General features: G+C 36.2%; 3 protein-coding genes across 4 annotated transcripts in view; all 3 read left to right on the forward strand.

The window, feature by feature from the left end:
- Window positions 1-3,993, forward strand: part of LOC117291174 (golgin subfamily B member 1-like) — a 99,327-nt gene extending 95,334 nt beyond the window's left edge. For both annotated transcript variants that reach the window (XM_033772750.1, XM_033772751.1), the window contains one exon: window positions 1,346-3,993. In XM_033772750.1, coding sequence (XP_033628641.1) covers window positions 1,346-1,610 — 265 coding nt within the window. In that variant the 3' untranslated portion in view covers window positions 1,611-3,993. The remainder of the gene's footprint in view (window positions 1-1,345) is intronic.
- An 897-nt stretch (window positions 3,994-4,890) lies between these two features.
- On the forward strand, window positions 4,891-16,163 carry LOC117291894 (growth arrest-specific protein 2-like). Its single transcript, XM_033773891.1, has 7 exons — window positions 4,891-5,035; window positions 6,953-7,100; window positions 7,736-7,857; window positions 8,399-8,540; window positions 10,652-10,833; window positions 11,271-11,366; window positions 11,847-16,163. Exons 2-7 carry the CDS (start codon window positions 6,980-6,982, stop codon window positions 12,036-12,038), a joined length of 855 nt encoding a protein of 284 aa, XP_033629782.1. The 5' UTR covers window positions 4,891-5,035; window positions 6,953-6,979; the 3' UTR covers window positions 12,039-16,163.
- Window positions 16,164-17,163: 1,000 nt separating this feature from the next.
- Window positions 17,164-24,888, forward strand: part of LOC117291895 (nuclear pore complex protein Nup205-like) — a 31,606-nt gene continuing 23,881 nt past the window's right edge. The window contains exons 1-10 of the mRNA XM_033773893.1: window positions 17,164-17,204; window positions 19,049-19,191; window positions 19,623-19,794; window positions 20,112-20,231; window positions 20,789-20,973; window positions 21,449-21,680; window positions 22,115-22,282; window positions 22,624-22,736; window positions 22,915-22,977; window positions 23,664-23,780. Coding sequence (XP_033629784.1) covers window positions 17,177-17,204; window positions 19,049-19,191; window positions 19,623-19,794; window positions 20,112-20,231; window positions 20,789-20,973; window positions 21,449-21,680; window positions 22,115-22,282; window positions 22,624-22,736; window positions 22,915-22,977; window positions 23,664-23,780 — 1,341 coding nt within the window. The 5' untranslated portion in view covers window positions 17,164-17,176. The remainder of the gene's footprint in view (window positions 17,205-19,048; window positions 19,192-19,622; window positions 19,795-20,111; window positions 20,232-20,788; window positions 20,974-21,448; window positions 21,681-22,114; window positions 22,283-22,623; window positions 22,737-22,914; window positions 22,978-23,663; window positions 23,781-24,888) is intronic.

Here is a 24,888-nt window from a genome sequence, read left to right on the forward strand (position 1 = left end):
ACATTTTTGTTTATTTTATTTATTTTTGGTTAGTACCATATTTTTAGATATATTTTTCCCCTGGATTTTGTATTGTATTCTTGTGCGTATATTTGTTGTCATTTACATTATATAATTATCTTTTATGCTCTTAAGTTTTGATTTTTGCCCTAGTCAGTGTTTTACATGTGGAATCATTCTATACAGCTAGTCTGGTATTTATTTTCTAAAGTGTATCTTTGTATTTTATCTGTTCTAAATTGGGAAGCGCATTGAGGAATCTGTGATTCATAAGACCCTATTTAATGCTGTTTTGTGATTGTTTAAAATGTTATCCTATATTTCAGTAGTAATAATAATAACAAATAATAATAAGACTTGTAATGCGCACATATCCACCCTGCTGGGTGTTCAAGGCGCAGTAAAACCAAAAACAAAACAAACAAAACAAAACACAACACAAAGAAAAACAGAAACAACAAAATTAGTCATTGAAAACCTGTGACATAAGATAAGTTTTGAGAAGAGACTTGAATTTTGCGGTACAAACACAAGATCGAAGATTAAGTGGTAGAGAGTTCCAGATGCGTGGCGCGGCTGAAGAAAAAGACCTGTCACCCCATGAGTGTCGAGACTTGGGTTCAATGAGGAGAAGCATGGAACTTGATCGAAGATTCCTTGATGGAGTGTAAACTTGAAGCAGTTCAGAAATATAGTGGGGAGCCTTGCCATTAAGAGCTTTGTGGACAATGAGCATCAGCTTGAAGATGATTCGTTGAGAGATAGGGAGCCAGTGTAGTTGTTTCAGAATGGGGGTGATAGCACAGGATTTTCTAGACAGTGTCACAATGCGGGCAGCAGTATTTTGGAGCCGTTGAAGTCGGGAAATCTGGTTGTTAGGAAGACTGTAGAGAAGTGCATAAATGCGTGAATGACCTTTTCAGTGGCACTTTTGTCCAAGTACTTGCGAATCTTACCTATATTCCTGATGTGATATGATGATAAACGAACAATGTTGTTGATGTGTGGCTGAAGTGTCATCGATGAATCAAAAATAACCCCTAAGTTCCGAGCTTTCAGCGAGGGAGCTATCCGAGCATCACCGATGGAGATGTATGGTACTGAAACCTTAGTTATCTGTTGACGTGACCCAAATAAAAGGAACTCTGTCTTATTGTTGGGTACCGTATTGATTTAATTGATGTTAAATTTGCATCAGTGATTAAGACAGTCAGTTTTATTTCTGTGCCATCTCACCTTGTTCCCAACAATAGTGTTTTTCTCACTCAAAACTATTTAGATAATTGTTAAAATATCTACTTTTTTTTCTCTCTCTCTTCTCTCTCTCTCTGTCTCCTAATTCTAGAAAGCAAAATAGTCTGCTAAGTGGCTACAAGATCTTGCAGCATTTACAGAAGATTAGAAGCCGTTGGCCAAGAGCAGTGCACATCAGTCGCCTTACTCTAACTGTCTTTGTCTTCTTACTTGCCGTGACCTACGTTATCATCACAGTGATTCCAATGGAAGCCTGTCAAGGCACCAACTCAGTTATGTATTCACCTTGGCGGACATTGAAGGAACTACTGTGGCCGTACACAGAACTAAGACACAGTAACCCTCCGCCAAGATAGGAAAACAATACTACCTCATGTACCATTCAAAGCTTTTTATGGGAGATTAGTATCCCCCAGCCCGCCCTGAGCCCCTAATAAGACAAATTAATACTAGGTACATTTTTTTGAAAGGAAAGCTAGTGCCTTTTGCCAATATGTGTGTCCATGACCAAAGTGAAGCTGTTGTGTATACTAGTCCGCAGTTACTGGAGAAATGGCATAAGCAATTAATGTGCAAAACTTTGTTTCAAAAAGTTTTGATCAGTTGTCTGCCATTCATTAGTCATCATAGGAAATTTACATTCTGCATTGAATGGGAAAACATCTCATTGGGGTACTTCTAGCAACAAAAATGTAACAGGAGTACCACTTTTTGTGTCGGGAGCCATTTTATTCCTTACAGACTTTTGTCACTGGAAACAAGTACTTTGTGTGCCTGGAAGAAGGGCGTAGATTCTTACGTCCTTCTTCCAGGCACACAAGGAGTTGTAATTGAAATTGCATATCAGGCGTGACAGGCTATTTGTAATTTGGATGGATTCATAATTGGAAACCTGGGAATAACGGCGACAGTTTCAATCAGGATTCTGTTTAAAAGTCTCACAAAAATATTACCAAACTTGTTGATTTATTATAAATAAAATTATTTGCAATGCATCTAATGAGATGAAAACAATGTTAAAGAACTTTGTGGTGTAAATTATATAAATTATATTTTACAATTGCGGAGGTAATTGTTTAAAAATGTGCCTTGTGATCTAGAAGAAGTAGATACTAATTTAAAATGTTTGGTTACATTTGACGGACTGGTCGGCCGTCTGTGCTTATTTGGGGGCTAGTATTATGAATAAACCTCTTCTCTTTGAGATCATTTTCAAAGAAAAGACCAAGGGGTATATTACGCCAAGTATTTTAAACAAGATGCAGGTTTCATTGAGTGTTTGGTTCTAAGATAACCAGAGGTTAACTCAAAATGTCCATTGCTTCTGTGAGTTTGTGGTTCTAAGAAGAATTAGAGGTTTACTCAAAATGTAGTAAAGTGTTTGGTTCTAAAAAGAATCAGAGGTTTACTCAAAATGTCACAATATAATGATTCTCTTGTTTGGTTCTGAGAAATTTTAAACGTTATGCTCCATGAGATCCACACACTCACTGGAAAGTTTCAGTACTCAGTGTCAATGCAAATAAGATTTTCTTGTACCTCCAAACCTTCAAATAAGTCTTTAAGTATTTTACAGAAGAAAACACACATCCCATCAAGCAACTGTGTTGCAACTATTGCCATTTTATTTAAAGAGTACAGCTTCGGCTCAAAGGGTATTTACTGCAGAGAAATTTTTCTGAACCTGAATATTTTCCTTATAGCTGTTGAAACGTTTGATTACATGGAGCTGAAGTTCGTTTATGAGATATTTATTTCATTCTTGGGAATTGTAAGCTTATTATTTCTTTTTTCTTTTAAATTAGAAATTTATCTAACAAAATCCTCTTTTCAGAGAGGATTTTTCCAGTATTTTTTTTTTACAAGTTCAAAAATTCTAGCAATGCTTGAACATTCATAAAATGTAATAAAAAATGGCTGGTCCAAGATTTAAAACAGTAATGCATTATCTGTTTACATGGAACAAGTTGGTAAAACCATATTGTCTCATCAAAATAAATTAGTTATTTGTGGTTTTTGTTGAATATATAATTTTTCACTAGACACTACATTTGCATGTGGTTTGAAATATGAAGGTTTCGTTGGATTTTGGTTGAAAATTCATTTATTTATAAATTAATTCTATCTAATTATCTTCTATCATCCACACAAGGATGCAAAAGTTAATGCCTTCCATTTTTATGATTTAAAAACAAAACAGAAATCTTCCAAACAACATTGACCCCCCCCCCCTGATTTTGTAGTTAAATGTGAAAACAAATTCCATCAATAATTAAACACTCAAATTTCATTCATCAATACAACTTCTTGATTTAATTGTAGAAACAATAATCAAATTAACAGCAGGGCCGAATTTCAAATAAAAATAATTAATCAAATAGCCCATCACCATAGTCGAGACTGGAATGGTCTTTTAGTATATTCAGCAAAAGTATTTATTTACATAACCCTCATACAGGAAACAATACCACAAACCACTGTGTAATAGAGAGCTCGGTAGTTCCAATAATGTGCCTTAGAAGTGTATTATAATAATACGGAAATGTTAATATTTGCTATTATATTTATTTTTTCTTAAAGATTCTGAAAAAAACTTAAGAAAATTGTTGGGATTGATTGATGAACTAATATAATTTATTGAAACTAACTGTTAATTAACATTAATTTAAAAATTGTTAACAATGAACGTCTTTAAACTGTTGAACAGTCAACTGATTAAAATTCTGAGATGAAATGAGAGTCATATAGAAGGAGCTGTACTTTATGTTGTTTCTTTGTAACTTTAATGAGGGGGAGTACCTGATTGGCTATTAATTATTTTGAAGGGTGGGAATGAGCCAGTCTGAGAGCTCATCGCAGAGAGTGTTAATGCATTAAAAAAAATTATTTCTTTCTGAAATAGGGCCTTCCTGTGAATGTTTTACAAAACCACCCGGCCTTGTTTGACCAACCAAAACAAACCCTAAAAAAATCCCTGACAGAAACCAACTTATCTTCTTTCAACATCTCAACTGAACCTAATAATATGATGAAATTTATTTTAAGTTGCCTTGTATGCTTATGGTGGGTTTTTTTTGGACACTCAAATATGGAATTCACCACCAAAAAGAACAAAATATAACAAAAGTTGTTAATGATGTTTACAACTGGCAAATGAAACGATATGATTATAGACGAAAGTTGTTCATTGTGGGTTAGCTCTTCATTGTACTCTTATACCCCATACACCTGCATCATTGAGGAAGTTGAACCATCAGATACTTCTTTACTATATATATATATATATATAATGAATAGGGTAGGTGGCCTTAGCTTTCGATCCAATCCGGACCTTCTTCATATATATATATATTTTTTTTTTTATGGATTCCCTGATCAAGCTTTTTTCTTCTTTCTTTTGCACAAATTTTCTATCTTGCCCCTTGGTTTAGATTATTTTGGTTATAATGTAGGTAGGGTGGGGCTAGTGCATGATGCTCTAATCCGAAGGAATCCAATGAGCAAAATCTTGCGTCAAATCATCAATCATTCATCATCGAGGATGACACAAAGAGGAGTCACGCAACAAAAGTAGGTTGATGGACCGTTGAGGGCGCCACACTGACACTGACAGCCTAGTTCGTCTGGCTCCCAACTCAAGTCACGGTTCAATAATGTGTCACGGAACGTAAAAGTTGCCAGACTGGTAAATAACAAACGAGCGAAGCAGACGAAACGTCAACCACGAAACATCGCAAAATGCTTGGAACTTAGCAGCGCTTAGTTACGATTTCTTTAAAAGGTAGGTCTTCTTTAGTCTTACTGAATTGCTCAATGAGCTTAAAGATTGAATTTATCCAACTTTTTGCTTTTTTGTTTTGACTGTTGAGGTTATTTTTCTGTGGGGTTGTTTTTGCTTATTATTAATTTTATTGTTGAACAACAAAACAATCAATATCAAGTATTTTCGTTTTGACAAAAAGCTGTAACCATGGAAGTGGGTCATTTCTCAATGCATGCTGTAAAGTGTAACCGAAACTGACCACTGCCACCTTAACTCTCTTTATTTAGTTAGGTCCAATTAAATATATCCTTGTACTTGTCCAGTATACAAAGAATTTAAGAATGACATCATAAAAGACATAGAGTCAGAGAGAGGAACAGCCACCCGGCCCACTCACCACTGTGTCAACATTTTTATGAAAATAATAATTGCAATTTTCGGGTCTACGGATGGTCTTCAGGAAAAGTTTCCATATGGCGCCACCACTTGGTCATTCGATACGAAATAATGTAGTATTAGTATCTAATTTACCTCAATGAGATATCCCTTTTTGTAAAAATGAGTGAACAAGTGGTGAGCAGCAGCCCAGTTTTTACTTGCACTTTGTCCAGCACCAGTTGAGTTCCACTTCCAGTTGTCTTGTCTTCATCACCTTCAGTTTCTTCAGTTTTGTTTCTCTGTTAAAAGTGTTAGCACTTTTGTGTCCGATCTGCACTGCATCAACAATCAAGCACAGAAGGTAGTGGTGAAATACTTCTCTTGAAATATTATTCCATGAAATGCTTTACTTTTTGAGAAAACAGTAAAACAATATCAATTCTCGTTAACGAGAATTACGGATTTATTTTAAACGCGAGGATACAAGGGTGGGTTTTCCCATTATTTTCTCCCGACTCCGATGACCGATTAAGTCTAAATTTTCACAGGTTTGTTATTTTATATATAAGTTGTGATACACGAAGTGTGGGCCTTGGACAATACTGTTTACCGAAAGGGTCCAATGGCTTTAAGGATTCTGCCGAGTATCAACATAAACGTAAATGTAAACGTACAGAAAGTTATCCGGTCTCGACAACGTCCCTGACCAATTTTATTTAATGCAATTATTTTTTTTAAAGTTCCTTTGAAAAAAAAACTGTGCATGAGAGTTTTGTCTGTGCACTTCGCTTGAAAGTTGAAATTTCATTTTTAAATGTCAAAATATTTTTTTGCTAGCTACCCATTTCTTGAGAGTTAGCCTATGTTTTGAAAATGAAAAAGGGAACCAAATAAAGTCCAGCAGCCATCAGGCCTAACAATTCTTAAAAACTGGCAGTAGGTAGGCTGATCGCCTCAATGCCTCTCTGGTAATTGCCTTGGTTACTCTTGAAACAAAATAAAAATTTAAAATGTTCTCATAAATAGAGGTGCCCTTAACAAATCAAAGGATAAAACACCTTGGTGCTCTTGTCCTTTTAAAACTTAAAATTTTTCCCCTAGTCACACTTTGCTGAGAAAATGTTTTTTAAAAGTAATAATAATATTCTTTACTCCCAAATGCAATTTTGTTAAAAGTAGAACTTTATCTGTGAGACTTGAGAACAGTTTTTTTCGAAGTTTTGACAGATCTGTGGTCAAACTACATGTGACTAGCACGACTGCAGTACAGCTGAAGTCAAAATATTAAAAAAGGAGTACAATGCCCCACTATGTCTAGGCCTTTTGCATACTATTTTACAAAGGGCAGTTTGAATTTTAAGTATTTGTGAAACCTTTGAAGGGTCACCAGGCACCAAGACCAGCAGGACCACTGCCTCCAGGGTTCCATGTAACTCCAGGCCTGCCAGCTAAAACGATCCTTATTAATTATGCCTAGAACATATAAAGTTAACACTTACACTAAACACAAATTGTATTGACGACTTTAATTATTTATGAATAAATTTACACTTACAGGATTTGCATGGACAGTCTGATGTCAAAATGGACGATCTTGACTGTTCATCAGAGGGCGATGAATACTTCCAAGAGATAGCAAGGGGCGCTGAAGAAAGCCTCGTACCATTGAAAGAAGATCTATCAGAATGGCTGACACGGGTACTCGGTAAGATATAGAAAGATGCCTTAACTTCAGCTGGGTAAGCATAGGGGTGGAAGCTCCCCCTACCCTATCCTCAAAGTCAAATGAGATTGAAAAAAAGTAAATGAGTGTATTATTTGGTGTGCACCCAAAGTTTCAACCAATTTAGCTGTGATAGGAAACATAGTAGGAAACATTCCACTGTGGCCAAAGGCTGAAATAGAACATCTGTAACAATAATTATGAAAACCAGATTATTAACAAAATCAGATACAGTCAATAAACATGATATATCAGCAGCATGCTTGCTTGCGCAAACAAATTGCAAAAAGTGGAGGGGATATATTTTTAACGAAAGCTCTTATTTGTTAGGATTACTGTTTTGCACCTGAACAAGGTAAAGGAGCTTTTTTGTAGGATTCTGTTTTGCTGGTATACATTATAGGTGCAACTTTGCCTAGCTCTGACATCCAATTTTACCAACCGCTTAAGCTCGAAACTTTTTCCTGTTTAAAAAAAAATACACAAGCCCATTTATCAATATTGAAAGGGCAGAACAGCTAGACAAACAAGAATGTTTTTTGTTTAGTTTTAAAACCAGAAATCTTTGAAACCTTATGAGTTTATTGGGTGTTTTGTTTCATTTTTCCAAACAACAGGGGAAAAAATAACCGCCACTGGTCTTGTGGGTTCAATAGCCAATGGTGTACTTCTATGCAAATTAGCACAGCTGATTCAAGACAAGGCTGTGGAATGTCAACGAGCAGGGAAATCTATAGGGGTGAGTAATCCTGTAAAGGTTCAAAAGGTGACGGAAGGACATCAAAGAATTCTTTGAAACTGCTTAGTAAAAACGCCCTATACAAAGTCTTTTTTTTGTCTTTTGCATTCTTAAAAAAAAAGAAATTTAATGCTTAGTTTCGTTGTTGCGTTACTTGACCATCTACATGTCAAAACATTGTTACAGTGATAACTGAACAGAACCCAACTGTTAAATATAATATTCTAAAACCAATGTTTTAACCGTTTAGTTCCTTAATATTTGTCTGATGGCATTGTTTTATACAATAACTGAAATTTTCATAACCATGTCCTTAGATCCCATACTTATCACCAGGCTGTCCTCAAAATTAGCTCTTTTTGTGACAATTCCTACTGTGTTGTAGGGCCATGTTTGTGGAATGTTTTCCCCCCACCTAAGGGAAGCACGATCTCTCATCATCTTCAAGAAATTGTTTTTAAAAAATCATCTTTTTGCATCCAAATGTTTTGTTTAATTTCATGCCTTTGCCCCTAAACACTTTTTGTCTTTGTTAATTTAGAAAATGCCAGTGAAGAAGCTGAAGTACAGGCAGAATGCCGCTGCAGAATCCTTCTTTGCTCGTGACAATGTGGCAACTTTCTTATCCTGGTGTAGGGACATTGGTCTTGAAGACACTTGCCTATTTGAAACCGATGGCCTAGGTAAGTCTTGAATCCCTTTAACCCTGTGCATGCTACCATTTCTTACACACACTATTCCACATACTTTGTGAAGGAATCATTTTATTGCAAAATACAAAATTATACAAAGGTAAAGATAATACTGGCAACAAGGTAGCTCAAACAGAATTTATATTGAATGCATAATTTATCAAATACACACTTCTAAAGCACGCCTAAAAGCATCCCCAACACCTTGGCCTGTTCTACCCTGTTCCCCTCATTGCATAGGAATGATGCCATGCTAACGTCAGATTCGCCACAGTTGCAATAGATACGTGTCTCATATCTGGCCCAATATCAATAGGTGTAACCCAACTAAAGTATTATCGTAACTATCGTCTCCAAAAACATCCTAAAACTCTGATTTTCCATAATTAGAATCCGCAAAATACTTTTTTCAAGAGAAATTGTCACAAGTTCGTTCGTAACATGGCTTCTATGTATCAAAGTGTACGAAAAGTACCTGGATGGATGTCACTACGTTGGCCAGTGCACACATGCTTCTAGTAACTAGTTGCCTCCTGTGATCATGTCGATAGTCCTCCTTTTATGATAAAAACCATAAGGATTGCAAATGGCTGGTTCTGTAAAAAAGGCCTGTTTCACAATTTTTATTCAATTTGGTCCGAATCTTTTTATAGAGAGATAATGTGAGGGTACAAAATTGTTCAAACAATTATCTCAGTAAAGGGACTTTAATTTGATTGAGTTTCCTATCAGGAAGTAATTCATTTCCCCTTTAGGAAATTACTCTCTCTTTTTTTGATTGCCCGTTTAGTTTCGCTTTCCCATCCAATTATTAGTCACAACCAATTTTGCTGAGATTGTCTGATGGAATTTTACAATAGGCCTACTGTTTGGGATTGATCCACCCCTAATATAGGAATAATAACTGAAAAGCAAATCCATGTTGAAAACAAAGCAAAACATTGTCAGGAATTTAGTTGTCATTAAGATGTTTGGTAAGTTTGCATCACTAAATTTGTTAATGTTTTATCCTTAAACTTTTTCCCATATAGAGCATTGAACTCAAGTTCCGATGGCTGAGTCATCAGATTGTGGCTTGAGACCTTGGGTCAATTACATAAAGCTGTTAAGCAGAAAATGCTGCTTAGCAAATTTCTTTTCAAAGCAAAAAAATAGTGGGAACCAGTTGCAACAATGTAAACTTTATGGAATTTTGAAATTGGGCCAAGAGCTGTTGAAGAACAAAAAGTAGCTAAGCACAGCAAAATTATGCTTATCTTAAAATGCTAAGCAGACAATATTTGTGCAATATTTTCTGCTTAAAAGCAGCTCTATGACATCATACCTGTGTTCTTATGCAAGGCACTTAACATTAGTTGATTCTCATCGCCCAGAAGTAAATGGGTACCAGCAACAGTAGAGATTGTTGATGTTAATGATTAGCAACCTGTGGGCCAATTGCCAATTTGGCTGCCGGTGGTGCATACTCCTAAGGAGCTGAGATGGTTTCAGGAATGCATAACAGGGGTAGTAATATTGTAAGGCGCTTCGAAACAATGTTTAAAAGTTCCTACTAAGTACCTTAACAAGCCTCAATATAACCCACGACACCAACAGCAATGGGAGACTTTCTGGGACGATAGAGGGCAGCAGACTTACCGGGTAAATCCATTGTTCTCAGAATTATGCGCATGTTCAGAACTACGTAAACAATGGAAATTTACCCGGTATGTCTGCTGCCACCTAGCGTTGGAAAGTCTCCTATTGCTTTGGTGCCCTGTGCTTTTACTCTTTGCCTTACTCTTTGTAAGGTTTCAATACAATTTGACATTTTCTTCATAGAAGTGCCCCTTACCAGAGGGAAATTGTTGCCACCCTTCAAGAGCGAAGTTCAAGGTCTGACCTACTATTATTATTATACCCAAGAGTACATCTGTATGGACTTTAAAGGGGTTAACCCTGTTTTGGCCCCAGGAGTAGATGGCAACGGCCCCTTGAGAAAATAGATTGTAGCCCACACCTTAAAGTGGCCTTCAGACCTTGTGTGTCTGGTGACTTGCATAAAAAAAAATAAAAAATAAAAAAAATTTGATAATATTATTATTTTTTCTTTCCCTTGCTAGTTCTCCAGAAGACTCCCCAGAATGTGTTAGTGTGTGTTTACGAGCTTGCTCGCTTAGCGGGCAGGTATGGTATCGACCCACCAGGCCTTGTTAAACTAGAGAAAGAAATTGAAAAAGAACAGCAGAATCCTCGTCCAGCCTCCGCAGTAAAAAAAAAATCTGTCAGCTTACTGGATACTGAGGTCAGACTTCATTAAAAAAAATATTTTGTTTCCGTCCTTGAAAATTGAATGATTTTACAATTGGTTTAAAGCGACTTACCGCTAGTTTCATGACAGGTACTAAAAAGACTAATTTATGTGATGTTAAATTTCGTCACCTTGTCCAGATGGTAGTTTGTTTAATCTTTATGAGGGAATCAAATTTTGCATCGCCAAACTGGCATCTCAAAACAAAGATATTGAAAAAATAGGAAGACTGACAACTTTAGAGCTAGATAGCTTAGTTGATTGGGCTCTGATAGTTGATTGGGCTCTGATAGGTTTATTTGGAGGTCACAGCTTCAATTCTCTAAGGAATTTGATGTCATACTCTACTCTAATGGCTCTATTTTCTGAAATATTCTACAAATCGTTAGATCTGTTGTGAACTATTTGTTTGTGATTGTTACATCATTCAGGTGATGAATGTTGCTAAGCAGTGTGACTTTGAGCTGGACATACGACGGGTATCAGAAGGCAAGTACAACATTGGAGGAAAGATGGTCTTCATCAGGGTGAGTCTAGCATTCATTTATTTTAATTTTATTTTATTACACATCCAACAGCACATTAGTGCCAATAACAGGATGGCTAGGAAACAAGAAGAAAAGTTCAGTTTTAGATGTGGGAGGAAAACCCCAATGGGTAAAACCAGGCAATTAGTTGGGGACTGAAAACCCAAACCACATGCAAGACTCCGGTATGAGGTGGGATTCGAACTGGGTCGACGAGGTGAAAGGCAGGAAAAGGAATCCACTGAGCCAACCTGATCCCTCGTCTTTTCTTATGCTGTTTTTTTTTTTCATGGTCATAAATGTGCGGATTTTCTTAGGTTTTTGTTTTGTTTTAAACTCTTTTTTTTTCTGTTGTGAGTTTGTTTTCTTTTGAAATACTTTTGTTGTAAATTTATTTGCAATTCAGCTGTAGCAGCGATTTGTAAATTTTATAATAAACCATTGATGAATGTATGTTATTATAACAAATTTCTTTCTCAGATGCTTCGAGGGAGGCATGTGATGGTGAGAGTCGGAGGTGGTTGGGATACCTTGGAGCGTTTCCTTAAACGCCACGAGGCATCCAAGATAACTCGTATCAGTAGAGGCAGCATCACCACCGAGGCTGGAGAAAGCGTTCCAGATGACTTCTTCCATGTACAGGCCAAATATAAGGGAGATGCGAGAAGCTGAGGTTAGTCAAAGAAAAGAAGGTGGGAGTCCAGATCATTCAGTGATTCCTGCCATGCCTTTATTGTGGTTCTTTATCAAGGTGCAGCTATCTTTACTCCACTCATTCAAACCAATGTAATCAAAGTGAGGCTTGATTCATGAAGTAGTCTGGCCCCCCGTATTGATGATTGCTATTATATATAATATACGTGAATAGGGGAATTGACAAAGAAGGTGGAAGCTTACTTAATAAAGGTTTATTCAGCAGCAAAAAATTTAGGATAATTAAGATATGTTGTTTAACATGATGAGTCCAGTGAAAGCTGATTGTGAGGTTTCAGAGTTTCCCGTAATAAAAAAAAACAGCAGTTACTTATCAACTTATTGAAATGGCATAAAAAAAAAAAAAAATTGTGTGCTTAAAAACTTCCAATAAAAATTGCTCATGAAACTTTTTAAAGATTAAATACTTCCATAAAACTTAACAAAATGCACAAATTGAAAGATTTATGAGTTTAACAAACTAAGATGCCTTATATTTGTTAACAGTTACAACTGTTCGTTCATAGTCATTTGTGTACGTCAACGTACCTTAAAATCCCTGAGTTTTTACCACTGTTAAACAGTAACAAAAATACTTAAAGTAAAAAGATTTTTTTAAAGTAAATTTTAAGTGGTCCATATTTGTTATGTTGAGTTGGAGAGACATTGAGAGATTTTTCCGTTCTGTACTTTAGGAAAGTCTATAGTTTGAGTGACAACCTTTTAATGATTAATTTCTGATTAATTTACCAAATCTCTGACATCATCAAAGAAAGCTGTTTTAAAATCTTAGTTGAAATCCAGCTGTCTTTACAGGCCATGACTTAAGCTAGCACAACCAAATTAGAACATTTCTTTTTTAATAATAAATGCAACTTCGTGTAACTTATGAAAGCAATAAAAAAACACAACCAGAAGCCATTTGCGAGTTAGACTTGACTTCGACTGGAGATAATTGCTGAGTCAAATTGTTTGGGCAAGCTTATTTGCATATATGTAAGAGACTCTGAGCACCATCACACAACTCTGAGTGAATGTGTATGGCGCAATGGTACCATGCTTTTCCCATCAGGGCCCAAATTCATGGTTCTGCTTACCGTAAACTGCTTGCGGAAGCAGAGAATTCTGTGCTTAGGTCAAGCGTATTGCACAGCTTAGCGGGGAATTTTGGCCTATGTGCGGCGTTCTACATGGTACTAGGCATTCTACGCTTAAACAGCTATTGCAGATATTAAGCGCTTGCATGTAAGTGGAGAATGGTGATCGTAAGCGCAGAATTCAGTGGTATTGATCAGAGCCATGAAATTTGGCCCTGATGGTTGCTATACAAATGATGGCCTGAACCACTGTGACATGGTAACCATGTCTTTAGTCTGGTGAATCCAATTTGAGTGTTTACTTGTGACAAACCAAGTCAATGAACCAGACTTTACTCAATTTTTATTTTGCAACTGGCTCATTAAAATTGTCAGCATCCTCAGTCTGAGCCATCCATCTTCAATAATATTTCTTAGGTTTTCAAATTTTGGAAAGACTTAATATCACTAGGGAGTATTTCTATTATAAAATAGAGGTTATCTTTGTAAGCTTATGTTATGATTTTATTATTAATGAGAAACTACAAAGGGAACAGATTTTATTATCAGTTTAAATTCCATAGATATGTAAAATTTAATACTTGAGGTGTTTTAGATTAATTGGAATAGTTTTATTAGTACCACAATGTGTGTGCAAACAATAGAACCTTTTTAACTAAGGACCACTATGAATATTTTAATGTCTTCACTTATAAATTATCATTAATTGAAACTATTGTTGAAATCTTTGAGAAAGAAATCAAGCAATCTTTTGTTTAGGTTTCCGTCCAAATGACTGAATAACCCACCAAATACCAGCATTCCATATTTGTTCCTCCTGCACTGTACTGTAAATGCTAACAAATTATTGAAAGACTTAAACTGCAATGTAGCAAAGCAAAAAGGCAATATTTCCTGACGCTTTGAGATATCAGCTGAAGTTATTTAATTGAAGAAACTAAAAGAGTCTGTTTTAAAAGAAATACTTCTGATTTTTTTGCTGACAAATCATTATTTGTGCTTCATTTTCATGACTTATCCATTTTATTTATAATTTTGTTGAAAAATTTGAGAGGCTTCATACCAGTTTAGGCACAGTTTCCTTAATTGTATAGCTTATTTTAACCATTTTTATTATTTATATATTGATGATACCTGTATTCAGAAAATTTGTTTAATGGTGTTTAATTAGGTTTCTTTTAAACACCAGATTTGTTTGTATTCATGTAAAAGATGACACTGTGTTTGTGTTTGTCCTGACCACTGTGCATTAAGACGCAAAGGTCCAATTTCCAGCAGTTCTGCTTCAATATTCTTTATAAAATGGTGGCTAAAGGTGGTTATTTTATGCACAAATAAGTCAAGGAAGTTAATAAGAGAAAATCATGTAAATCATTTAACCCTAGCAGTGTCACAGTTGATTTAAGCGGCCCAGTTTTCAAACTGTGTTGACCATGGCTGATTAAATCAGCCCCAGGTACAAGACGTTTCTATTGGTGCAACACACCATGTGACCTTCAGTTGACCTTCGCGAAGGTTTAAGTTGTGACAAAAGTTTTGGCAGCCAACTTTGAACATTTATGACTGCAGACATTGTTTCTAGAGTTTTTATTTGCAATTTATTTTCAAAAAGTAGTATTTTACTGTTTTTGAGGGGCACTGCTAGGGTTAAAGTAGTTCCCCTTTATTTGTTCCTGTTCAGATGTAGATTGTATTGAAGTGTGGTTTATAAATTAATTTTAGTTATTAACGATGATTTTATTAATGTATTCATGCCATGCTTTTAACGATACAATGATGAAACATCAGAGTGAAAGACGCCATTCTCAAAATATGTTCTAATTGATAGTTTGTTCTATTCTGTTTATTTTTTAATTCAGTACTTCAGTTTGTTCATCATTTTAAAATTATTTATTTAGTTTTTTCCTTTCTTTTCTCTGACTGATGAGTTTAATGCATTAACCTGTGTGTTGTGTGTAGCACTTGTACAAACCGTTGAGCATTTAAGATTTAAGTATTGTTTGCAAATGTCTGTTACTAAGCCATAATTATATTGTGCAAGTTTAACACGTATTCAAACATCGGGGCCAAGGAATGCGCTGGTCTGTTTCCTTCATGTGTTAAGAAGTGAACGTGGGATCAAAGTTGTGTTTAAGAACTTTTTTGATACCCACAATATTTGCACAGTATCATAATTGTGGAGCTCTCTGTAGCATACTACAGCCCAAATGTGACATACACACTGTGGTAAATGGATGTGAAAGTAGCCAAATTCTCACCGGTATACACAACTGCCAGAACCTCAAAACTTGTCATTGAACTGATCTGATTGACAAGATAACAATGTGAGTCCATTTGAATCATAATGTTTGTCCATAAATCATTTAAATACCAACAAAAGTCTCCCTCTGGGTTAAATGAGTTATTCAAAGTCAAATATTTAAAAGAAAATCTATCAGTTTTTGCACCAAAGGTTTGAAGTTATTTACCATCAAATTTATTGTCAACTTTCAAAAAGAAATTGTTTGTATATTTAAGAGCTGCATCAAAATGTTGAGTTGTCATATTTTATTGTTTAAATTAATTGTTTGAGCTTGTGTAATCAGTAAGATTTATTTGGGATTGTGTTTGTTGTATTTACTGTGCTTTGTGTGTGGAAGACGTTGTGATTTTTATGTATCAATCGTATTATTTATTGGGTGTATTTAAAATTGTTTGGCTTGTATTCAGCGATTGTATTGTATTCTTTGAGGCAAATTTATTCATATAAAAGCTTAAGCTTGGAACTAGAATGGAGTGATAACCCAACTTTAAAACCTTGGTTGTAAATACATTTAAGAAGGTTGGTTTAGATGATTTTTAAAGGTAAATTTTCTCGTACATTCATGAAGGTTTGTTTTGCTGCCAAATGTTGATATACCTTGCAGAAAATGATTAAGTGATTCTATTTTTTCAGATGCGTGAAAATTGCTAATTTGCAATGTGTGTTATTAACTGTTACTTTAAAATAAACGATTAAACAGCAGGATTGTGTCTTTTGTGGTTCATTCTTGTTTCAGAAAACTTTGAAAAGTTTGAAAAGGAATTGAGGAAAAAACCCAAAAATAATCATGGCTGAGCGGTTAAGAGCACTGGACTCTAGCTCTCAGGTGATCAGCAAATTGTGGGTTCGAGTCCCAGTTGGGCACTTGGGACCTTGAGTAAGATACTTTACAATCATTGCTTTGTCCTTACAGCCAAAGGTCTCGTGTACTAGGATTGGTAGCAGTGCATTTAAAAGAACCCAGAACACACTTATTGTGAAAGAGAAGGGGCTAACCCGCAAGTTTTGTCTTCAGACTTCCTCAAATAGGCTACAAATAATCACTTATGAGGCATCCTTGGTATCATCACCACAATTATTGAGTGCCTAATAACAATTAAAAGAATTGAAGTTGGGTAGTTTAGCATCATTAAATGGAACATTGTTACAGTTTTTGTATCTTGCACAATGGTTTTACTATCATCCTTCATAGTTGCACTTTAAAAAAAAAAAGGTTTCAAATGATGTGAACATTGTTATTGCAAAATACAACAAATGAGTCCAATGTGCACATCCCCTCTCCCAAAACTGTTTTCCCCTTCTTGCACTTTACTAATTTGCTTTTAGTTTAGGTTCCTCGGTTAAGCTGCTCCTGTGTTGTGTGCAAAAGTTCTGCCAAACAATCAACATTAAATGTAATAAAAAATAAATCTTATTTCCTATATTTTATAGTGTTGTGAGGCACCATACAAGAAATGTATTTATTTGTGTTGTAAATTAGCAATAAAAGGGAACAGACAACTCCAAACTCAAACATATCAATAAAGAAATTACTTTTTGGTAATAAAACTAAAAGAAAGCCCCACAACTTTTAGTGTCTGTCTTTTCGTAGGGCGCCCTCTTTGACCAGCAAAGTAAGAGTTTGGTACCAATCCATGTTCGTAATGTTAAAGTTATGGAAATAAGTCAAGGAACCATTCAATAAAGTAATTTTGACCGACATGCTGAAAATTTGAAAGATGGCGGACAGCAAAGCGCTAAATCTTGGTGAGTAAAACATTGTTTTAAATTTACGTTTTCTTGTGTTAGGTTAAATATAGTGTGGTAAACTGGACGTAGCCGAGCTTCGCCAATCTCCTACTTTATTCCTATCATAATTGTGTTTTTGAAATGTACCTGTAATTAGTACCAGGAATGCAGTTGTTCGTGATGATTATTTATTTTATTATTTAGTTTTAGGGCCTTAAAAAAAATATAAAAAAATTATAAAAAGTCAATTAAACCCAACAAGATACACAGACACTGGTGGCAGGTCCCATTCATTGCCTTGTGCCCTTGAATTGATCCAGTACAAGTTTGCAATTTCATCATAGGGTGCCCTTATTTACCAAGAAGAAAATGCCTAGGAGCCCTTGCAACTTGCCCTTTCAAAAATGAAGCATACAGCCCTGTTATTTTGTATCTTATTTTGTATAATTACTTGCTAAGTTGTTCTTTTTATTTAATTATTGTTCTTTCTTGTGCTCTTGTAACTTTTTAGTTTGTTTGTAGTGGTCAAATAAATGATAGTTGTAATAATAATAGTATATTACCTACATTAAGTTTAACATTTTCAGGGGTCGCATTTTCTGTGATACTAATTTTATGAATTATTGAGAGTCCATTTTGTGAAACTCACACAGTCACACACTGCTCACGAGACACTACCTTGTTCGGAAGCTATTTTATTTGCCGATGAGTCAGATACAATACAGAAATACAATACAAAATTTACAATTCAATACAACTTTATTGACCCTGCATGGAAAATTCCTTTGACCTTTTTTTTTGGGGGGGGGGTAAGCTTGGGTGATGTCGATTTATTTTATTCACGATATATCGCCGACAATACATCGCGATATTCGATATAATCGCGATAAATTAAATTGGACATCATCAGTCTTCAAACTCCCAGTGAAATTTGTAGAAGAGACAGTCATTCATAGCATAAGAGAGGTGTTCTAATGACCTATTCTTCTGGTTTTACTCCAAACCTATGGGGTGCAAGATCTCTCAGCTTGGAAATACATCGCGATGTTGCGATACTTAATCGATATAGCGATATCGCGATATATTGCGATATATCGATATTTCGGTTAAAACCAAATCGATCCGATATCGAAATCGTTTCCAAATTAGTATCGCGATATTTTATATCGTGATATCACCCAACCAAGCTTAGAGGAGGGGGGTTTACATAAATCAAAGCATACTCCTAGCTAGTCCTAGAGGTTTGTTTCGCTGTCGTAGATAGCAAAAATCTCATAGTTCTAGAAGTACATAAAACTAACGTTACATAAAACACACCAATAGTGAATCTTGAATTAAATACCATGATGTACACATGTAAGTTTAAGTTTTTAACGATAAGTTAGTTTAGAGATAATAGTGTAGCTTAATAAGTCAAGAAGTACTGTCTTGTGCAACAAATATTTGTAATACTATGAGCATGTGCGACAAAGCAAATTTCCATGTAATATGAACAGTAATTTAGGGGAAAAAAACAGAAAAAAAACACTCAGCTTTTCTTTACTTCTCTCTACGGATTTGTTAAAGAAAATTTCATGCATATTTTGTAACTCTTCATGGAGTTAACCGATAACAATTTGCTAATACCCACAAGTCAAAACTGAAATCACATAGTGGCTATGGCAAAAATTGCCCTGGTCTTGGCCTTGATGCCCCTTCAAACCTTTCCCAATGGATTTCCCTCTCAAAATTCCAGTTGCTGTTTTTAAGCTTTCTGTCATTTTCTCATGTTCTGCATTTTCTTGTCATGTCATGTTTTGTGTTTTGCATGAAATTAGAATGAACATTTCTCACTATTTTTGTTTCTTCTTCTCTGCCTGCAGGAAGCAATCTTTGGAGTCCATTTAAGGATCTTTTACGTACCGTCCATGCAGCTCTATCACAGAAGCTTCCTGATGCTTACTATGAATTAGACGCTGCCATTCGGAAACACAAACCAGATTTCCTTTCCCTTCTTCAAAACCCGGTAAGTTTGTTGCTCCTTTGTAATAAAATACATTGACAGGGCTCAAGTTTTACACTGGGCTGAAGGCCTGGAGCCAGTGCTTTCAGTGGCGGACCAGTACACTTTTGACAGGACAAGTCCGGTGGTCTTTTATAACTCAACATTCGTACATCACCGTGTGATATCCCCTCAGAGACAAATTATTTTCAAATGTTGACTCAGAATCTGAAAAACTCCTTTCAATTCTATTGAGTGTTGAAGTACATACATTCAAATACTTAATACCCCCAAAAAGATAGATGAAATTTCTCTTGTGGTACTTGCCTTATTGTAATTACTGTTCAAATAAAACAACATAATCTACCATATCATTTCAAAAACTGGAGTTGCAATGATTCAAATAAACTTTTGGTTTTAAGAACACCAGTCTTGATTTTTTAATTATTTCTCAGGCCAAGAATGTTCAGCACCGAGCTCAGATCCAGAAAGCCGATGTCACTGGAGTGGTTGTCGAGGGCCAAACGGGCAAAAAAACTTTACCCAAACAGTTCATTGAGGAAGCACTTCTCATCAGTGATCTGTTTGACTTGAACGAATATGCTGCAGTGGAACTCTTACTCTCTGGTAAGCTATCAATCTTCCAGTCAAGTTTTACCTCGCCATGTTGCAAATCCACCAAATTTATTCCCTGGATTTTGGCGTGGTTAAATGAATTGAATGCTGCAACTGCTTTAATCAAGCGTGGTGTGTCGTGGCCGAGCGGTCTACTGCATCAGATACAAGTTCTAACTCTGAATCATCAGAGTGTGGGTTCGAATCCTGGTCATGACACCTGTGTACTTGAGCAAGACACTTAGCCATAACTGCTCCTATCAACCCGTGTGTATAAATTGGAATCTGAAATATTGATTTTGAAGTTGCGATTTTCTGGTTTGTTTTAGGAGAGCAACAGCAGCCCCATTTTCCTGGTTTAGCTCGTGGTCTTGTTGCTGTTCTCTTGTACTACGATGGACGGCGGAGTATCGTCAATGCTTTACAGCTTCTGGTCCAGTCACGCAAAGGTTGGTTAGCATGACAAACCTTATTTGGATAGTTTTAATTGTTTTAATTGCAGTGATTTTTTTATGTTTCATATTTTGTATAAATATGACTTCAAATGAAGTTAAGGTGTTAAATGCAGGATGCTTTATAATGAGATCCTATCACATTTGATGGTCAATATGTGGCATGGTGTGCCCCCTTCTTTAATTGTGTCTTCATCAAGTTCTGGAGTCGCAGTCTTAACACTTAAGCAAGAAACTTAACCATTATTGCTTATCCTTCTGAAGGGACGTATAGACATTGGTCCCGTGTGTTGTGTAGTGCTTGTCAAAGAACCCAGTTACACTTATAGAGCAGAGAATGGGTTTACCCCAGTGTTTCTGACAGTGGCTGATGAATACATTGTAGTACCTTCATAAACCCTTACAAAGTGTGATATAAATTGGTGTCATAATTGACAAACTTCAAAATCCTGTCTGGAAATAACCCAATGATAAGTACTCAGAGAGACTAAAGCAATATATAAAAACTAGTTATTATGATTCTTACAAAAGAAAATGTTTTTCTTTCTACTCAGGCCGCACATGGACTCTTGAACTGGATGAAGAAGTGTCGGACCTGACCACTCGCTTCACTGACCAACTCATCCAGGAGGGCCTGATGCATAAAATCCTCAAGAAACTTCTAGAAAGCGACGTAACTAAAGAAATGGAAAAGTTGGGTCAAGCGAGGGCTCTAGGTGATGCAAAACACAGATTTAAGGTAAGTTTTGCCTATGTTAATTCTGTATGATCGTCATTACAAATGTTGTATCAGTCATATTTTATTATAACAAGGTCTGCCTGACTTGCCAGTTTGCCTTGAATTTTCAGAGGCCTATGTGGGAATTCTTTAGGCCTGATACTTCATGGAGGCAATTGCCTCAGTTGCCTCTGCACATTGCCTTGATGCCCCTTGAATTTTTTAATAGAAATTTACACTTCCCTTTACTAAGGCATGCACTTTACATGACAAACAAACATCGAATTATATGGACTAGTGAACAAGCTGAATACAGAAACGGCAAGCTAACTATTTCTGCTAGCTATTTGGTGAGAAAGGCGAACCCTGCTGACAAGAACAAGTCTAACACATAGTGTGACCGCAAGCCATATCTCACCATTCAATGCCTCAAAACACATTTATTTGCTGTTTCTTCAAAAATCATCAACCATCAACCGCATTCTCATTCTAAAAGGTATCTGAGATGCTGAAGGAAATCAGGTCGTGTCTCTCGGAATGCCTCTTTGCCTGGGCGTGTCAGTCCGTCCCAACAAGACAAGATACTACCCTCCTAATCACCCATCTAAGGAAACACTCAACGCTCGAGACTGATGGCACAATGAGTAATGTCACTCTAGCTTTACTCATGGCGTGTCTATACTGCCTCGATGTTGGAACACTCGACAGCTGTCCTGAAGACCAAGATGGTGAGTAGTAAAGCTGGCGATTGCACATTCACTGCCACTGTATCCAAAGAATGGAACCATATCCCTTCTATTATTAAAGCAGCAAATTCCACAGACCAGTTTAAGAAACTCTTGAAAACATACCTCTTCCCTGCATAGTTAACTTTGCCTTGTTTGCTTTCATTATTCCTTTCAAACATTGTTTTGTGCAAACACTGTGATATAGTTTGCTATTGAGAGCGTACTAAATACTAGCTATTATTAAGGCATTATGGGATAATCCCCATTCAAAATTAGATCTTTTATCACTAGCCCTTTTCACACTATCTCTTATCCTTGATAGAGTGCCCTTTGCGTTAATCCGGAGGTAGTTGGTTCAATTCCTGCTCCAGTCAATTTTTCTTTGTTTAATTCCAAAACGAAATAAATAAGTCTGACTTTGTTTCCATCACCAGAGTCGACCAAGAAGTTACCCATCCTTAGAGATAAGCAGTTTCTTCCAGACCTCCACCAGCTGATAGTGAACGACGACACCAAATGGAAATGTCCTGGAATCTCGGCAGTTCTTCGCTTTGCCTGGGCCCTGACACTGAGGAATATCGCTCAACAACCAGAGACTGCTAGTGAGTACTTGACACTATTAAAAAAATCGTATTCGTCAACAACAAAAAGGTTACAGGGACTGTCCAAGTTACCTCTTTATAACAGAAACATTGTTAACAGAGGGCAGCAAAACAAAGAAATACAAAGCAGAAATGAGATTTTTGATGTAAGATGTACTCTATTTAAGCAGAAACTTTTTTTATACTATCCCAAAAGAAAATAACTGGAGAAGACAAAATTGAGTACTAAGTTAAACCCAAACCCTACAAAGGACTATATAAACTTTGGGATGACTAGGGTTAATTGGAATTTTTTGAATGAAATAACTACTTAATGCAAATTTTATGTTCCTTTTTTTTAGTGATGCAAGATTTAATCGAAGAAGATGAGTCGGTCATTGATGAAGCAATCAAAGATAACGTCTTCCGCTTTCTTAAAGATGCTGTGGTTTCCTCCAAGAACTTCAACCAATCGGTAAAACAAAATCACAAGGTTTTAAGAAGGGGTTGTTGTATTTGAAAGCACTTAGATACATAGTTAAAAATAACAAATTATATTTTTATTTACTATTGTGTAGACTCTTTTTACTGTACATCAATAATTCTTTGAAGTCAGAAATAAGAAGTTTATTTCAATTTGTGTTTTCTTGTAGGAGTTCTGTGCTAGAAGACTTCATAATCTGCTGACGGATCTCATCGTTCAGATGCCACTCAAGGTAAGAGAGAAAGACAGATAAAAGTGTAACAGTTTCTTTCAAAGAAGAAGTAGTTTTAAGTTTTCAAGATGTCAAATATTTTAAAGAAAAACCGGTACGGAAGATTATAAAAACACAAAAATATTAAAACATACAAAAAGTTTTGCAAGTGTTTTATATTATCAGATTGATTATTTTTAGTTAAAAATAAATTTGGTGGAGTTTGTTAAGATTGATTTTATAATGCATCCATATTAAAACACCTTGAAAGGTATACAAAGCGAGGTGGTGCACTTTGCTGCTAGACACACCGGGACAAACCCCCTTCCCTATACAATAAACCCCTTGCGTAACGTGTAACGCTACACTGACGCGCACGTTTTCACGCACAAAGAACAGCTATCGTCCAATCATTTGCCTGCTTTGACCCCAGTGAGGGCGCTTTTTGACCCGAGTGTGGGTGATTTTTGAGCGTATGACGTCACATGCAAGGGGTCTCTATAGCATGTGTGTCTGGGTTCTTTTAAGTGTATCACATAACACACTGGACCAACTTAAAACTTTAAAACTTGCAGTTAAAACATAATTGAAATCCTGTAATAGTTCAGATTAAAATGATGTATTAATTTAAGGTTTCACCTTTCAATGGAAAGATTAGCAGTCAAAATCATGGTTTGATTGTTTTTGTTTTGTTTTTGCTGTTATAGGTTAAGGAGATGCGTAACCGTGGTGATGATGTCGGAAGGCTACTGATTGCCCATGAGAGAGAAGGAGTAGAGCTAACTTCAAGTCCACCGATGTACTTCAAAGACTTCATGAAATTGGTAAGACCTCTACTAGGCAGGGAATCTCATCTTGGAGAGGGCAATGCTATTTTGTAAAGGGCACTTCCAATGGACTATTTTTTAAGTCCATGGGAAACTTTTGAAGGGGTAGGTCATAATGGAAGCTCCCATGGCCTCCGTGTAATTTCAGGACTGCCCTACCTCATGGTACTGTATCATTCAGTGGTCAATGGTTGATCAACGAGCTTTAGAACTAGGTTTCAAATCCATAAAGTCCAATGGAAATGTCAATATGAATCTTTAGATGGTTTAAAAAGAGAATATGGTTTTATTCAAGATACCACATAAGAAAATTTGAAAAACTAAAAAACAGCAGTGAAAAAGTGTTGTGACTTTTACTACGTTGGTGTCAGTGTACCCAATAGATTCCGATGGTGTCCTGCAGTCTAGAAACCCCCCAAAGAAAGTTGACCAATCGGTTCAGATCATTCTTCATGTTTCTGAGCAGCTCTAACTTTACTAAATCTGTTTTTCTGTCTGTTATTAGTTGGGTACCCTTTATAGCAGTGATCCTCATGGTTTAGAGTTGACTCTAACTTTACTACATCTGTTTTTCTGTCTGTTATTAGTTGGGTACCCTTTATAGCAGTGATCCTCATGGTTTAGAGTTGACTCTAACTTTACTACATCTGTTTTTCTGTCTGTTATTAGTTGGGTACCCTTTACAGCAGTGATCCTCATGGTTTAGAGTTGACTCTAACTTTCAGGCATGCAACTCTTCCGCGTTTCCGCGGAATTCCGCGTTTTTAAAAAACTGATTAGCGCTAAGAAAAACATTCCGCGGTTAGCGCGATCTTAAGACAATTACAACAATGCATCGTAACGCATGGTCTGGCCTCTGCCGCGGCACGCAATCCATTCTACTGCATGGTCAATCTAAAGCCCACAACAAGCAATGCATACGTTTACACACTGCGTGCGGTCATTAATAGCCGTGTGTACGGTCGAAAAATCTGGAACAGTGGAACGCACCCCGTGGCGCAGGCGAGTTGTGTGCTAAACCAAGTTATTATACAGCCTTGAAATGAGTCTAAGGTCATGTCTTCGTCTGGTCCCGCTATTTTGCAATAGTATACACGTATTGTAC

Source organism: Asterias rubens, chromosome 6, assembly GCF_902459465.1.
Source record: "Asterias rubens chromosome 6, eAstRub1.3, whole genome shotgun sequence".
NCBI lineage: Eukaryota > Metazoa > Echinodermata > Asteroidea > Forcipulatida > Asteriidae > Asterias > Asterias rubens.

Coding starts and splice junctions, on each gene's coding strand:
- LOC117291894 (XM_033773891.1), top strand. CDS start 6,980: ATGGACGATCTTGACTGTTCATCAGAGGGCGATGAATACTTCCAAGAG. Junction 7,101..7,735: donor ATGGCTGACACGGGTACTCG/GTAAGATATAGA, acceptor TCCAAACAACAG/GGGAAAAAATAACCGCCACT. Junction 10,834..11,270: donor TCAGCTTACTGGATACTGAG/GTCAGACTTCAT, acceptor TACATCATTCAG/GTGATGAATGTTGCTAAGCA.